Source organism: Galeopterus variegatus, unplaced genomic scaffold (assembly GCF_000696425.1).
Source record: "Galeopterus variegatus unplaced genomic scaffold, G_variegatus-3.0.2 Scaffold237, whole genome shotgun sequence".
In the NCBI taxonomy this organism is placed as follows: Eukaryota; Metazoa; Chordata; class Mammalia; order Dermoptera; family Cynocephalidae; genus Galeopterus; species Galeopterus variegatus.
The window spans coordinates 519253-536385 of NW_007726348.1; the positions used below are offsets into that span (position 1 = coordinate 519253).

Consider the following 17133-nt stretch of genomic DNA (forward strand, 5'->3'; position numbering starts at 1 on the left):
TTTTAAAAAGATTGTTTTCATCTTTGTTTGAAGTCTTAAGTTTTAGTGTACCATGGCAACATAATTTATTCTTCTAGATGTTACAAGCTTTTGTTCGTAGTATTGCTAGTGATTTCTGTTTCTTTGAGTCTTCCCTCTTCTCCAAGACTCTTGTTTCTAGATCTGTTTCCTTCCAGTCATTTCCATGCCATGATTCGCAATTGCAATTATTCTTCTCACCAGCATCCTCAACTCCCAACGTCTTGTCATCACACCCACTTAACAAACCCCCAGCTTTGGATCAACTCCACTACATACTGCCTCTGATCTTATACCCAGGGTGCCAAGTGTGCTGAAGAAAATTACACACCTCTACAAACTGGGCAATGATAACATGGTAAGCAGGGTTGAGAAGGACAGAGGAAGGAAGTACAGGAGAGGGAGCCTATGAACACAAGTACTTAGCTTGGAAGCTATGGGCCTGGGCAGTTGTATGTTCTGTGAACAACAGCTTGCTTGGGGCTCTGTGCCCATGCTCTGTCACTTTATGGTATCCAATCACCACGTTGCCTTCAATGAAGATTGATCTTCCCATTATGTGTCTCTGGTCAGTCCCTACTCCCAGTGGCTGGTCCAACACCCCAACACTGTGCTTAAGTCTCCAGTAAACTCCATCTTACTCTCAGCTTCCTCTTTTCTAGAGTAAGGACAGGCCACCTTTATCTTTCTCTGTACTCATCCCTGGCTCTCCCACTCACTCCCTGGCCCAGAGGAGGCACATCCCTTGCATTGCATGACTCCAGCACCCAGGGCATTGTTCCCTGCAGTCGCCCTTTGTACCTGGCTCTATTGGTCATCCCTACTTTTTCCCACAGCTTCAATATCTCCCTCTTCCCCCGGGCAGCGGCGCTCCTGCCAAGGGTTCAGATCCCACATACAGACCAGTTCTTGCTCACTGGCTGAGCGAGGTGCGGGCGCAGCACCGAGGGTTGCGATCCCGTTGCCGGTCCCGGTCCGGTACGGGTGTGACACTGAGGGTTGCGATCCGTTGCCGGACACGAAAAAAGACAAAAAAGGAAAAAAAATAAAAATCTCCCTCTTCCTTAGCTCCTTTCCTTCAGCCCATATATAGCTTCTATTACCATGACATAGGTATGATGTCCATGAGTCATGCACTCTAGCTCTCCTTTCTTTCTTGATTACTGACTCTTCCGGCTTTTTCTCCTACCAATCTTGACTCTGCCTCCAACAATGTAGAACTATTCATGGGTCCCCAGACACACAAAGCCCTCAAATACCTCAGGACCTCATGCTGTTCCCCTTTCCTGAAATGCCCCAACTCCACCCTCTGTCCATGTCTGCAACCTGCTGCTCCTTCTCCATGTCTTGGGACAAGTGTGACTTCCCCTCCCGAGCCCTCCGTGAGTCCTGAGGCAGATGTGATGACCTTCTCCTGGGACCTCACTTGACGTGGCCCTTATCTCCTATAAAAGAGTTATCAGATGACACTGTAACAGGTTGTTTACATGTCTGCCCCCCCCGTGGACTGTGATCTCCGGGATGGCAGAAGACATGTCCTTTCACTGGGAACCCTTGTGGGCTGCATAGTACCTGACCAGAGCAAAGGTTCAATGACTGATTTCTGAGTGTGTGTTTTACACACTGAGGCCATGGAGATCTGAAGAGGAGAGTCATCCTCCCAACTCTTCCACTACACAACTGTGAGATGTCTATAGATTGTTTTTCCTTCCATATGGCAGTGTTCTTATTTATAAAGTAAAAGAGCTGGGTAATTCCAAGGTTGCAATCATCTTCATGCTTTAACCAAGCCTAACTGTGTCTTATTCTAATAATTTCTACATAGCGCCCATAACGAAATCTTTCATGAGCATTAAATCAATTGGGATACAAAAAGCAGATTTAAAAATCTGGGTAATTCCAAGGTTGCAATCATCTTCATGCTTTAACCAAGCCTAACTGTGTCTTATTCTAATAATTTCTACATAGCACCCATAACGAAATCTTTCATGAGCATTAAATCAATTGGGATACAAAAAGCAGATTTAAAAATATATTTATATAAATTCTACTACTTAATGTTTTTAAGTAAATGCAGACTTTATTTTAGGCATAGGGCAATGAGAATTTTCAATGGCTGGCTAAGTCCCTAGGGTGAAAGCAATGTGCAAACAAGAGAAATGCTTATTAAGTATGACATCCTGTCAAGAAGTTTCAGAGAAATCAGATCTAGAAATCCTAAATTGTCAGCAACCTTGTTCAGAATTCTGTCTAGTTAGAACTCTGAACTCTGGATCAGCTTAAAGACTCTCAGTGTTTGCAAAGTATTTTGTCTTAGTTAATAAGGAAAACATGATACGTAGGGTTAAGAGGGACACAGAAAGAGGGTACGGGAGAGGGACTAGGAGCCTCTAGATGAAAGACCTTAGCTAGAAATCTACATGCCTATCCAGTAGTATGTTCTGTGACTAACAGCTTGCTCAAGGCTCCGTGCCCAATAGCTGTAGAAGTCCACGGTGCCGACAGCAGTATTAATAGGCATGTCAGTAATCTGATACTTAGTGCATACTTGGTCTTCAGTAAAAATAAAAGCTATGCCTTAACTGCCAAGTCTTTTTGAGGAAGAAGGGGAAGATTTTACTTCATTATTGTATATTCTCCTCCATTACATCTTCTACTGTGATATCTCAAAAACTGTGGCAAGATTTAACTGTTCAAAATCTATAGCACTAGAGTGGCATGGCAGTAATCCTCATCTCTCCATTTTATGGATAAAGAGAGACATTGGGAGATTAAGTGTCTTCTTGGAAACCTCTCCCTAGGCTCACGTGTCATGGAATTTCCTGGTTCCCCTTCAGCTTCTGTGTTTGTTCCCTCATCCTTTCACTGGCTTCTTTCCAGATGCTCTGTGTGGTGTCCTTCAAAACGCTGCCCTTGGCGGCGCACTCCTTTGTCTTGTTCATACATTTTCATGTCTTCAGCTAACACTTTTGCTCTGATGACTCTCGAATACTAATTTCTACTAATTTCTTAATTAGTGAAACTAATTTCACACCCTATACTGACATAGGAACTATTCTGATACCAGCAGTATTCAGACAGCAGCACTATTCTCACATCAGCACTATACTGATAACACACTATGCAATGGTACTATATTTCTAATTTATCCATAGGATGCCTTGATCTGAATGTTCCTTCCATTATCACAACTCTATTTCTGTCTCCATTAATACAGTTTTACCAACTGCACCCTATTCAACCAGACTACCAGTCTATGGTTACAAACTCCTCTATGGCTCCTTGCTCTCCAACATCCAATGTCATTAGCACTTATTAATACACATTACCTTCAGACTTCTTTCTTCCTCTCCTTTGCCCTAATCATCCCTCTCATCCACCTATTTTACTAAAATTATCTTCTACAAGTTATGATTTCCAGTTTTTTCTAGTCCCAATCCACCATATTGCCATCAAAATTCCTCCAAATTCTATTTTATACTATTTTCCTCTCCAGACTCTGACAGTGTCTCTTACGGCCTGTTGTATCACGTCAAAGCTATTTTGTCTGGTTTCCAATGTCCCGCTGCCAGCATTCTCATGGACTAGACACCCATATCATTCACTTGCTTTGTCCCCTAACACTCTAGACTCATTTCACCTCTGTCCCTGCATTCAAGTTCTCCCTCAACTTGCAATGCCTTCTTCTTCATCATGACCCACCCCCTCGGGATCACCGCCTTCACACAGCCTTCTCTGAGTACCCACGTGCATCCTGTCGTTCTCATAGCAAGTACTACACTGTTGGGTTGTGTTTTGTTTTGTTTCATTTTTAAATTCTGTCTTATTGTGTCATATATAGCACTTTCATCTTACCAACCTGGTGACAAATCCTCAGGGGGAAGGATAAAAACTTCTTGTAGTACTTTTCTATCCTGCCAGGTATGCATGCACAATGAACTTTTCATAAAAACTATTGATCACTTGATAGAGGCCACACAACAATATTATGAATCCATTAGACATAGAACCCAAAATCTTGAAAGATAGGCAGGAGTTACCTACACACTAAAATCAGTACCATGTACCAGAAGGCTTCAAAATTTCTTATGCCTTCTTTATTTTCTAACCACCGCTATGGAAAGAAAAGATTATATCTGTGCAATATTTTAACCAATTACATGGAAAGTAAGATAAAAATATAAGGCTACTTCAAAAAGTTTATGGAAAATAGAATTAAAAGATAATATAAATCTTTCCATGAATTTTTTGAAGTAACCTCATATGTCCACTAAACTTGCAGGGGATCTTAAGTAAGAGGGAATAAAAATTAGACCTCAAAAGTTGAAGACACCATCAAGAGTATGCATAATTTCAGTTCGGAGCAAGATGGGATCCTAGGATCCATTGGAAATAAATCCCAATAAGTCTCAACTGGCTTGTTAAATCCCTACGAGTATAAGAGGTTCCAGGGGTATAGCTGTCAATTAAATGCCAAATAACTTGTCATTTTATAATACAGTGCTTTGCTGAAAACTGGAACAGCAGTCTTTGGATTTTCAATATGGCCTCCAGCAAGTCAAGGGGAGAAAGAAATGAAGTACCTCAAAGCAAGGGGAAGGGCTAGGCCTGAGTGGGGCTCTCTGTTGCTGCTGCTGGCTTCAACCCTAAGGACTCTATTAGGCCTTTTAGGCTCCTCTACTATACAGTTCTCAAGGTCTAGGACACTAAAATTCTGGCAAGTGGGACTGTTGATTGTTGAAAACTCTGAAATATCCTCTATGTACACCCATGGCAAGAGCTTTTTGTGGTATCAGAGCATGTTTCAACAAGTGCACCAGTCAACTCCCCCATGAAGGAAAAGGAAGATGCCACAATTCAGACTTGATGATTAGGATGGCAAAGCAAAGCCCTTGAATAATATTGTTTACTTAATAGATTTGGGAAGGTGGCTGTGACTCCATAGATGTTTTTAAAATGACACACCCTTGTCACAGAACAACTTCAGCCAGAGCCAAGGGGAAAGAAGGATTCACACTCCAATGGGAAGAACACTGTGCTAAGATCACAAGTCTGGGCTCTATCACCAGCTGCCTATGTGACCTTAGACTCAGGTTCATCACCATTAAGAAGAAGGGATTGAACTAAATTATATCTAATATGAAGTATAAATGATATTTAATTTAAACTAGACATCATAAATTATCATTGTTCTAGCTGTACTTCTCTGTAATAATGGCATTTAGTCTTTTTTAAAGAAGACTTGCAATAAACATGTGGACAGAAGCTTAGTTCAAGGTCCCCTGACTCTGCACTGCCAGGTGGTGCTGACTGCACTTCACTTACATCGCTGAGAGCTTTCTGGGCTTGGGCAACCCTCCTCAGTTCCGGGCTATCGTGATATGGGTAAAACAAACTTTTGTCTGCATCCCAGTCTTCAGTGTACAGTTTCTAAATCAGAAAAGAGTGAATAGTAATGAGAAAGGGAAACTGAATTTACATAAAATACATTATTTTGAATTCATCCCCCAATGGCATACACAACCAAGGTCAAGTTGAGAGCAAAGGTAAAAGAAATTCACAGATGATCTCCCCCTTTCCATCCAACCCAAGTCATTTTCATTAACAGCTCGTCCTGCTTCTCCTGATAAGTCTTATTTTCAGAGGGACCAATGTGCCTGATTTTGTTGCTTTTCCTCTCTGTGGCTTTACCTGCCCCTGCAGCAAGTGCTAACACAAGTGTAAGGAACCAGGAAACATTTCCCATATTTTCTGTCACAAAATGAACCTCTAGTAAGAGTGATATCCAGGGATATCCAAAGTGTAGCACAGGTCTACAGAAAAAATTTGAAATACTACTTTATAGATCTCTCAACTGGTTCTTAGCAGCATCTTCAGTCTCCCCATATGCATTCTCCCCAGGTTGTTCAGGGTCCCAAAGGACTCTCTCCTCCACGCTGCCCAACAGCTTTCCTTTCTGTTCCTTCTTGCCGAGCCCCACCCTTGTAGTCCCACATGTCTCAAGACTACTCACAAAAAGATTGGGGAACTGTATTCTTGATAATTAAGAGCTTGCCAGGTGTTGTTCTAAAGTATGTGGCAGGAAATTAGAAGTGGCGATGGAGCAGAGGCCTTACCTTACTGAACATGGCTGTGTTCTTAATGGCTTGGACAAGCTCAGGGGCATCAGGAGGAAGCAGGTACTTATCCTTGGTGTCTTCCCAGTTCTGCTTGTACAAAACCTAGACAGAAAGAGCAGAGGACCTATGGTTTGATGTCTCACCCCAGGGCATGAGGATTTAAATAATAAAGGGAGAGTTGGGGGAGGTGTCATCTCACAAAGGCGGATGGTGTGTTACTAGGAAAACATTGACTATGTCAATATCCTATAATACTTTTCCTACATTAGTAAGCTTTTACTTGAAAATTCTAATTTTTGAACTAAATCATGATTTTAATTTTCTATAGATTTATTTCAAAGGTCACAACCTATCAGTCATTGACTCAATTTGGCTGGCAGACATGTTTCTTTTGACTAGCATGGTATTTTAAAATGTTTTTAATTAGTTGCCTACATCTGAAATTTGGAAATTTCTCACAAAAATTCAGCTCCCCAACTTCTTTAAAAAAAAAATAAGAGACTCTGGTAGCACTGGGACTACATTCTGTGCAGCAACCATCTGGAGCTGAGTTGCAGCTTTCTCTTTGGGCAGATCATGGGCTCCCCAATCCACCCACAGCTCCTATGGGCCACTGCAGTAATCTGTGCAACCTTTCTGATGCATGTGGGCATTGAGTACACACTCAATGTGTCCAGGGGACACAAGAGTAGGATCAGGCCTGTCCAGTTTTCTCCTCTAAGACAAGGCAGAGGTCATGCAGATGCTATTTAGTCTCTCGGCCATCCATGCCATGGCCCTACCTTGCTGACTTGCTGTGACACTTTCTTTGCATGTTCAATATCCTTTGCTTTTTCATCTACGTGACAGATAGTTTTAGCAACATCGCCATCCATTCGATACTTCACCTGCAGAAATAACGCACAATTAGAGTTCATGACAGGCAAGAACATGCAATCTTATTAAAGAATATCTTATAACCAAAAAACATTAATCCAATGACTCCATGTCTGCACCATGACAGATAGTTTTAGCAACATCGCCATCCATTCGATACTTCACCTGCAGAAATAACGCACAATTAGAGTTCATGACAGGCAAGAACATGGAATCTTATTAAAGAATATCTTATAACCAAAAAACATTAATCCAATGACTCCATGTCTGCACCATAAAGTACAGTTTCTGCATTTTAGCTAGAAAACCGTGATCTTCAAAGATCCACAGAGCACCTGCATTTACTGCTTGTCTGCTGTCCTGGCTGAATTTCTAACCTTCTGCATCTTGGGCTCACTGTGCTGCAATGTAGAGGACCACAGTGAGTTGGAGCTTCCATCTCATAGTCTCTTCTGTAGCTAAATTGCTAAATCAAGTTTTTAGTCTTTGGGTTCACATTTACACCAACATAACCTATGGCCAACACTTTCTCTAGATTTCTGGACTAGCTCACAGTAATTGGGCTTCTTATTCTCTCTACACATATTCAGAGCCCTCAATCCCCAGTGGTAAGCATATTTTTGAAATGTCTCTCTCCTTTATTTTAGCAATGCAGCCCACCTCACTGAGTTGATCTTGTACTTTCTTAATTCTGCGAAGTTCTGGGGTATCGGTTGTGATGGCGTATGGCTTTCCTTTTGCTTTCTCAAACTTCTCCTTGTATTTATTCTGGAAAGAATATCAGATATTAGCCTGAAACCTAACAAGACAGCAACAGAAATTTCAGGCAATGCACTCAACACCATCTGATTGAAAAAAAAAATCATCAAAGTTATAATAATTATCAATTATAACCACTTTCTTTTTGTCCTCTACCCTGACTCTCAGCAAAAACTAAAATAGATTTGTTAATTGCTCTTCCTAAACATAGTCAAATCCTGGAGATGGTAGAAATTTATTACAGATTATTGTTTTAGAAATGCCCTAAAATGATTCTTTTAAAGTTTTTTTTTTCTGTCTGAATACAGGAATAAAAAGACTGAGCCTCAATAATTTTAGAAAATAAACATAGAAATTGAGATAAGTTTGAAAAGATTTGATTGCTAATATAATGCAAAAATATTCAATTCAGGAGTTGCAACTAAACCTCAGTGGTTTGAATAGCTGAAACATCAGCTGAATTAATGGGAAGTCTGAATTATGGAGTATTTTGTAAAGAAATGTAATTTTATCATTTCTGCTAAATACACAATGAATTCTTACATTAATAATAATGTGCATAATTTATCATTATTAATGCTTCAAAAGTACTCTTGAGGGGAGTAGTCAACAATCTAAATTATACTATTGATTTAGTTACTAACCACTTTAAAAATATTATAGACCTTTGCCAACATTCTACTCAGAATATCAGAAATGTTAGTTTCATAGCTTCTGAATTAATGAGATTTTATGGCAATAAATTGACCAAAAAAAAAATTTATCTTTGCCTAATACTGCAGTGATAAAAGAGGCAAGAAAATCCTGTTTTCAGAAAACTAAGTCTTGGGTCATTCAAGGATCTGAACTAGAAATTTACCAAGTAGTCTCCAGGAGTTAACATTTAACCAAAAATGATTATTTATTGGTTCACCACACATATGCTTTTGACAGACTTTAGTCCTATATAATCCAATGTACCCCTGAGTAATATTTCATTTTTTCAAGCCTCCAGAGGATGTGTAATCAAGCCATCTCATGAGACCTCAGCCCATCAGGGACAATCAACAAATTAGATCCACTGAAATGGTGCTAAATCTGCTGCTAATCAATGTAACTTAGAGAACTATCCATGGTAACTTAGGGACCAGGGACTACTGGGAGCAGCGATTTTCAAACTGGTCTAAACATTGGAATCACCTGGGCAGCTTTTAAAAATCCTGCACAGACTGCAACCCCAGACCAAACAAACTAGAGTGGCCAGAGCATCAGTAGTTTTAAAGCTTCCAGAGGATTCCAGTGTGCAGCCATGGTTAAAAACCACTGTTTTGGCATACAGTAGAACATTCTGATCCTCAATTTCAAGTGAGTTCTCAGTCGGACCTTGGTTTTCTAAACAACATATTCTTCACCTCTTAGAGATGTTTTTACATACTGTTAGCTAGTCTACTTAAGAGGCTATTCTGCTCAGACTTAGTTTAAATATATGTTATTTAGCTTCCATGAACTGTCCTCAATTCTGTATTTATGATTTCATTATTCTAGCTTGGCTAACTAAGAGTGATTAAATATCAATAAATGCTTTACAATTGGCCTTATTGAAAATAATTTCAATAAGGATACTTTTCATGATGCTACAATGCTGCAAATAAGTCACATGAAAGGAAAATTCAAGAGTCACAAGAAGAGAGCTTATATTTCTGCAAATAAGTTTTTGTTTCATACAAGGTTGGAAAACAAAATTCAGCCAGCATACAAAACAGAGTTGGTTGAGATCAGTAATTTCTGAATGATAAAAGCAGGCTAGCAAAAGTTGTTTGAAACTTACAGGACTAAAAATATTCTGCATTTTCTGACTGTGTTCAATGTAGGGGGTCATGAACTTTGAAGAGTCCACTTTTTTCCGAATGACCTTCTTCCTCTCCACTGGCTTTTCCAGTACTGGCTGTGCCAATGCTGGTTTGTAAGTTTCTGGTTGCTCATAGTCAGATGTTGTCCTTGTTGTCGTAGTTTCATAGATTTCTGTTATTGTCTGAAAATTAGACATGCAGTTCAACATTGTTATGAAAGTGAAAACTGTGGTCCCATGATGTTGTTACATAGTATTCTAATTTCAAGTCAGATTTACATTCCTGGTGTTATTTCTTCATACCTGAAACAGGCCAAAGCAAGAAACCAGTGCTATATCCATAGGAAGGCACATTATGTTACATAAATAAATCTGAATGCTGATTGTTAAGAGATCGTGTGGAGTAAAAACGCTACTCCTTATGAATTTGCAACATTGCCTTAAAATTGCATTTGCAGAAAGACACTCAAATACTTCGAGGTAGGATAAAAACCAAAAATAAAATACTCTCAGACATTTGAAAATCTTCTCAAATTGTCTGGGTAAAGCAAAAGCAAACTTGAGATTGTGGAATGAAAGGCTAAGACAATGAAAACTCAAATTCTTGACTTTAATATTAATTCTCGAGTGACTAAGAAAAAAATCGGTTGCTTGATCTGCAGGCATTTAGGCATTCTCTACCCTAGTGTGAGAAAAAGAAATTGTCTGGGTAAAGCAAAAGCAAACTTGAAATTGTGGAATGAAAGGCTAAGACAATGAAAACTCAAATTCTTGACTTTAATATTAATTCTCGAGTGACTAAGAAAAAATCGGTTGCTTGATCTGCAGGCATTTAGGCATTCTCTACCCTAGTGTGAGAAAAAGAAGAAACTTTTAAAAATAAACTTAAAAAAAAATGAATCACATCAATGTTGTAAGTGATTAACATTCTCTTGGCTTAGTCAGTTAATTAATGTGAACTGGAATGCCATTCACACTAATAAATGCTTAGGTGGACAAGAATAATGATGACAACATAATGGGGTAATTATCCTCACAACAGTCTTATCTATCTAGTAGGTGGGAAATTACCATTTCTTACAATAGGCAGTAGTGGAGGAAACTAAGACTTAAAGTTTGGGTCTAAACCAAGGTTAAAAATATAGTATGTAAGAAAAAAAGATAAGTAGCCAAGTCTTCAATCCACCTCACAGGATCGTTTCCTCAACCAAAGGAAGAGCTCCAGCAATAATTATGAAAAGAGAAATGTAATAAGAAAATTGTACGTCTATGAAAACTCTCCTTAGTGTTGTCAGATCATTGCTAACAGGTTGCTTTCTGTACTTATTACTAATGCATGGTGGACCATGAGAAATTAACCAGTTGACAGCATCAACAGATGTTAGTTTTCATGCAGTCACAGGCTCTCTGAGCAGGCTTCAGGGTTAGCCATCCATATCACTGTTCGTCATGCTCAAAGAGAAACAGCTCCATGCAGAAAATGAAGCATGACAGAGGTATTTCACTGTGAAAAAAAAAAGTTCTAACTTGGAATATTTATGGGAATGGCTTTCTCAGAATTCCTAATGTACTAAAATCTGAGTAGCATTTTATTGCATCATCAAGCAACAAAGCCTTGGAGGCCCCACCCATGGTGGCAGAGATAGTATCCTACACTTCACAATTCTGCATAATGAAACTGTTGGTCCAGTTCCAATCACAAGACAAGGCCATCCCTCTTGCTGTAGTCAGAGAACGATGATAGCCACCAACATCACTCTAATTTCGTGTAGCATCATCTACACAAAAACACCACGTGAGCAGTGGGGAAACCATCTCCGACCATCTTGAATATGTTGAATAGCAATAAGAGTGAAATGATCTGTCAAACAGGTAATGTTTATTCTTTTACCACCAGCTTGGGGCACATGTAGGGGAGCGATCCTCCCTCAGATAATCCCTTTAGCCATCTTTGTGGCCCTGGGAGCCGAGAGAGGAGAAGGCCCTTCGTGAGCTAGTGAGAATGCAGTTCATGCAGTTGTGGGCTAGGCCTTACCTCTCCTGGCACCTCTTCGTAAATTGTCTCCTCCGTGTAGTACTAGAAATAGAACACAAAGGCATCCTCATGAGAACCGAAGCAGACATGACGTCTCCTCTGCCCCAGCTGAACCGCTTAGGTTACCTCACTAGCTCAACTGGTTTGGAACGTCTGTGGGAAGCGACTAGGTGAGGAAGCCTGTTCATATTTTGGGACCCATTTTTCCCTTGTGAAACTTCAGGAAAGCCAGAGCTGATGTGATGCCATCAGACTGGACAATTTGGAACGTCTGTGGGAAGCGACTAGGTGAGGAAGCCTGTTCATATTTTGGGATCCATTTTTCCCTTGTGAAACTTCAGGAAAGCCAGAGCTGATGTGATGCCATCAGACTGGACAGAGAGATGCAGCGAGATGAGAAGGGTGTCTGAGGCTGGTTTCTAATCACGAGCAGCTATTTTACTGGGACAAGTCAAATGTTTTTCTTATGGTACCCAAAATAGAATTTGCGGAGAAAAGAATACAATAACGAGATCCTGAGTGTGTGGGTTGGGCAGGGAGGACTGTGATGAAACCCACTGTTTACTAACAATAAAACACAACAGAAACCCCAGTGTGAATACATTTTTTAATATGGATTGTATTATGGAAATAATAAGATCCAGAAGCATATTCACATCTCAGTTATTCTTAAGGGCCCTGATTAGTAAGTGGTCAGCGTCTTCTGGAGGGACAGGGAATCCTTTACAGTAGCGCGATGGTCCCAAACAGGGCGCTGAGATGAACACTCATAAATGCCAATGGAGGAAGGAAAAAGAAGGAAATCCCTCATCACAGAATGTGGAAAAGTGAGGCTGCAGTTTGCCACTGATGGCTCCAAGGTGAGTGCAGCCTGGGTCTGAAGCCGAGTCTACTTTTGTTCTACTTCTGACCTCACCAGCAATAAATAGACTCAGATAGGAACTGGCTGACATTTTGTTTCAGCTGCGTAAGGAGAGTGGAATCCTGCCCCGGCCTCACCCAGCACTGGGTGAACAGAAGGAAAGGCTTCTTTAGGCCAAGGCACACAAAGAAAGGGGTAAAAACAAAACATTTGGCTCATTTCTCCATCACCAAAATACATAACATTTTGTGCTTCATTTTTCTTATCTCTTGACAACAAAATATATACAAGGGGGGAAGAGAAGAACGCTGGTATGCAAAATTCGCTCCATAGCCTTTCTTCTGTCCTTGGTTCAGAGGCCTCCCTTCAAATCATTTAATCTTCATCAATAGGCCACCTGCTCTATTTCACCCGCAGTAACAAGTGGATAAAACTTACCTAATGTCCCTCACTCCTGTGTCTTCTTTGTTCTTGTGCTATTGTCGAAATTTAAAATCTAATTCAGTCTGAATGTCCTTACACATAACAACAGAAATCACAAACCCTTGCAGGACAGACTGCTCTTTCACACTTGTGACTTCAACACATGAGAAATACCACTTGGACATTTGAGGAAATATTGTTTGTTGCTGATGCCACATGGAGCCTTTCTCTGGTCACACAAAGCAGCAGTGACTTGAAAAGAAGTATTAAGCTGAAATGAATGATTAACAACTACTTCAGATCTTCTTAGCACCCAAGTAAAAGCAGCTCTTTGGAAGCCATCCAATTTTACCTTTGCTGGGCTCTCACCATTGGTAAATATATCTTAAAAATAGACTTATAAAAAAAGGCAACATTATCCAAATGGTTGGCATTAACTTGTATGCCAAGTCTCACTTTTTTTTAGAGCTGTGCCACTAATTAGATAGTACATCCTTGCTGCTTTCTCTTTCTTTCCAAGTTTAAGTTTGAGTAGAGAGTGACAGTAAAGTCTTATTTCAGATGTCCAAGATTCCTAGGAGATATATTTTTAAAGCTACTTCCTCTCTGTTTTCTGAACGCTTCCCTGACCATTTTCTTGAATCTGCCACCATCCCATTCTCATGATCTTTTTTGAGGTCAAAGAGAACTTGGTTCAATACTCTGTGGCAGGCAGTCTATTAGTTTAGCCCTTGCTAGTCAGACCCAGAAGCAGTAATAGGAACAAAATGGCAAGGATGGGATGCCTAAAAATAGCCTCCTGTATTTTTATGACATCTAGTTAAATCAATCAGCTCTAGCACCAAGGACAATTACTGGGACAAATGAACACTATTATCTTAAGAAAGACAAAGGATATTTAAATTGGAGGCTAAAAAGTGTTCCTAGTATTATCATAGGGAAGACAATTAAATTTATAATTATGTTAGAGCTTGATAGTGATTATTCTGACTCCGAGGGACATAAGTAAAATGCACACAAGTGATAACATGGAACATTGAAGATATGGCCATTGGCATTTAAGCCAAAGAGGTTGAATGTTATATTGTATAAGATTCATTGTTTAGTTTCCATGTCCTTCAGTAATAAGGCAATTTTATTTGTAGAATAAAATAGAATTTTCTTCATCTAAATATAGACTGGTTACTCAAATAATTTTCCAAAGACAAATTTTGGCAATTTCAGCTAAATTTGGTTCTGGGTAAGTCTTATAGTTAATTTCAGTCTTAGTAAAAAGCACAGATTTTTCAAAGCCTAAGGCACTTGGAGGTTTTCATACGTTTAGATCATCATCATTCATTGGTAATTATTAAGCACTTTCAGATTCATGGAACTGCATTTATATGGATTATAGTCCCAAATCTTTAGATTTTATTTCTAGAATGTGAAGCTAAAGGCAAGAGTTGGTGAGGAAAAACCATAATATGATAAAAACAAAGTGATGTAAAATAAATATACAACAAGCAATTAACAACTTTATAAAATGTGTCAGATGCCCACCAATAATCAGGAGGAAATTTTTTAAGATACGCACTACGGTCGTTGTTCTAATTCAAAATTCAAAAGCAAAAGCTAGTCTTGTTCACTTCATAAATATAACGGAGTTGATGGGGAAGCGGCTCCAACTGTGGCTCTTGACCTTCATAAGTTTATTTATATGTGTGTGTGTGTCTGTGTGAATGCATGCACATATACATACATGTAAAATCTCGTATATGTGTATAATCTCAAATTTATGATTATTCTGATATTCTGAATATTTAGCCCACATTGCCCTACAGATAATAGACTAGTTGAAGCAAAGAGTAAGGAGACCGTTCTATTGCTCTATGGCTATGCAGACACCAAGAAACAGAGTTCAGTTTTCAGAACTTTCTCCTCATGGCCCCTGTTCCTTTGATCACCAAGTTTGGGGAAGAAAATAGTTTCAGAAGACAAATTGAAACCCTCCTTCACCCCACACTTTGTGTTTTTGAGAGTTTAAAGAAAAGAAAAAGTGGGAAACAGTGATATTTTCTTTCAGTTTTCAATCCCACATAATTACAGTGAAACTGAACATAAAATATCCCTTTCTTGTGCTTTAATGATGACTCTTTGTGAGGTTATAATAGACATTGTATTTTTCGAATGATTAATTCACCTACACGGCTTTGATTGTCACTACATAAAATACTTTGCTGTCACAGGTTTGTTTTTTTTTTAAATCTTACCTCCACCACCTCCTCATATTCTTCGTCATCTGCCATTTTCCCAGAGTAGTAGTGGCACCTACAAACTTTTCATATTCCATACAAATAAAAATACGTTAGACTGTATCCCCAGGACAGAAATCATCTTATTACAAAAACAGAATTTAAAACTAATGTATTCTACATATTCATGTATTTTTGCAGGCTAAGGAAGAGAAGACATTTAAAGTACAGGTCTAAGCAGTGGAGCTTTAAATTTCTTTTTCCTTATTCACTCAGCAATGGATTGAGTATTGCTACATCCACGTGATCAATTTAGTTAAAGTTGTAAAAGTAAATTAAGGTTAGGGGAGTGAGGGAGTTCATACTCAAGGAACAGAGAATTTAAATTTCCAAACATTTGGAGAAAAAAAAACATTTTCAAGCCAAAATTTTAGTGAAAGGAAGGCCAGCTTGGCTTTCAGAAGAAGTTGGAATTTTCCCCACAGCACCAAAATTCTAAGAGGGCTGACTTAGTTCTCTTTACTGCTCTAAACATGCTGTATGAGTACATCTTATGCTTCAAATTAGAACACATAAAAAGAAATCTGTGTATAGATTTTAAAAGAAAAATAGATACCTCAAGGCAATGGGGTTATTTTCTTCCCGAACACCATTGGCTGTTACGGGTTTTTCCTGTCTTTTCTGTAGCTCTCTCTCAAACCTGAAAAATAACAACGTTTGAAAGCATTGGCTGAAGCACATATACGATTGTAGGTCCTTGGACTAAGCTTCTAATTCAGGAACTAATGAAAGTATCTCTCAGGCCCTTTCACTTTGATGCCAGAGAGTGCGACTCTTGATGCAAGTTGATGATGACTTGGAGCAGCTGTCCCTTTGCCCAAAGATGTTTGCCATGTAAACCAATACCCCGCAGTGGCTGGTTTTGTTAAGCTAGCAAAACTGCCACTCCTTCTGAGCGAATGAAGCCCAGTAAAACAGGATAAATATAGGAACGGAGAACATAGATCCTTTTTCATACAAATATATTTAGGGAGAAAATCAAAGAGAAAAAAAAATTGTTAGACAAGAGCTCCAACTCAGTCAAGCAATAACTGGTTAGTACAGGACGTGACTCTAATTGCACACTCTACATGTCAGGTATTAGTAGGGCCTTAGCAGGGCAATAGGGTTACAGACTTTCCTAGCCACATTTCTGTCACTGATTTCCCCAGTTATGACCCAAAACTTTGAAAAACACTTCAAGGGAAGCTGTGGAACATCTCCTGAAAGAATATTACAGAAAAAGCTATAAACTGGCCTTACCTTCAATTTATCAAATAAATTTCGTCAGCAGCAAAGCCTCTCTCAACTCTCCCCTCCTGAGAACCCCAGGCAAGAGCCAGCGTGGTGCCTGGGCTCTGAATTATCATGTGGCAAGAACAGCCAATCAGATCTTGGGTTGCTCAAATTTCAGAAGCTAAATATATTGAGTGATCTTCTGAAAACCACCTGTTCATCAATTCCACTAAAGGATAAAGGGTAACAAATTGCTTGCTTAGAACTATTCCAGTGTAATGGAATTTTACCTAACTTCCAGCCTTTGGGGTTCAAATTTAGGTTTAATTTCTCATTTACTGTAGCCTCGTTCAATACCATATTCATGCAAAAAAATTTTAGGAAAATGTAAGCATGACTGTGAGAGGCTTTGACATTTCCATAGCTGCTTTCTTCACGTCATTTGTCCAGGCTACATGGATGTAAACATACTCACCCTCATAAGGCTCAGCAGGTGAGCTACAGGTAAGTTACTGGCATTTATGTAGAGAAATTGAGGAATAACATGCAGAAAACATCAGGTTGGCAAAAGCAACTTTTAAAAATGTGATGAATGAAGTTATAGGTGAAAATGATGGTGATACTAGATAAGATATCTACAGGGTATAATTAGAGAAATTAGGCCCCATCCTATTTCTGTTACTAACTGGGAAGGGGAAGTGTTCGGC

At 39.3% G+C, this 17133-nt stretch overlaps 1 protein-coding gene across 1 annotated transcript in view; it reads right to left on the reverse strand.

Annotated features, from left to right (window-relative positions):
- The window catches only part of NEB (nebulin), a 225660-nt gene extending 209129 nt beyond the window's left edge, over positions 1-16531 (reverse strand). The window contains exons 1-9 of the mRNA XM_008566372.1: positions 16454-16531; positions 15768-15851; positions 15170-15234; positions 11636-11677; positions 9580-9783; positions 7674-7781; positions 6920-7024; positions 6135-6239; positions 5344-5448 (exon numbers count right to left, since the gene is read on the reverse strand). Coding sequence (XP_008564594.1) covers positions 5344-5448; positions 6135-6239; positions 6920-7024; positions 7674-7781; positions 9580-9783; positions 11636-11677; positions 15170-15205 — 705 coding nt within the window. The 5' untranslated portion in view covers positions 15206-15234; positions 15768-15851; positions 16454-16531. The remainder of the gene's footprint in view (positions 1-5343; positions 5449-6134; positions 6240-6919; positions 7025-7673; positions 7782-9579; positions 9784-11635; positions 11678-15169; positions 15235-15767; positions 15852-16453) is intronic.
- Between the last annotated feature and the right edge of the window lie 602 nt (positions 16532-17133).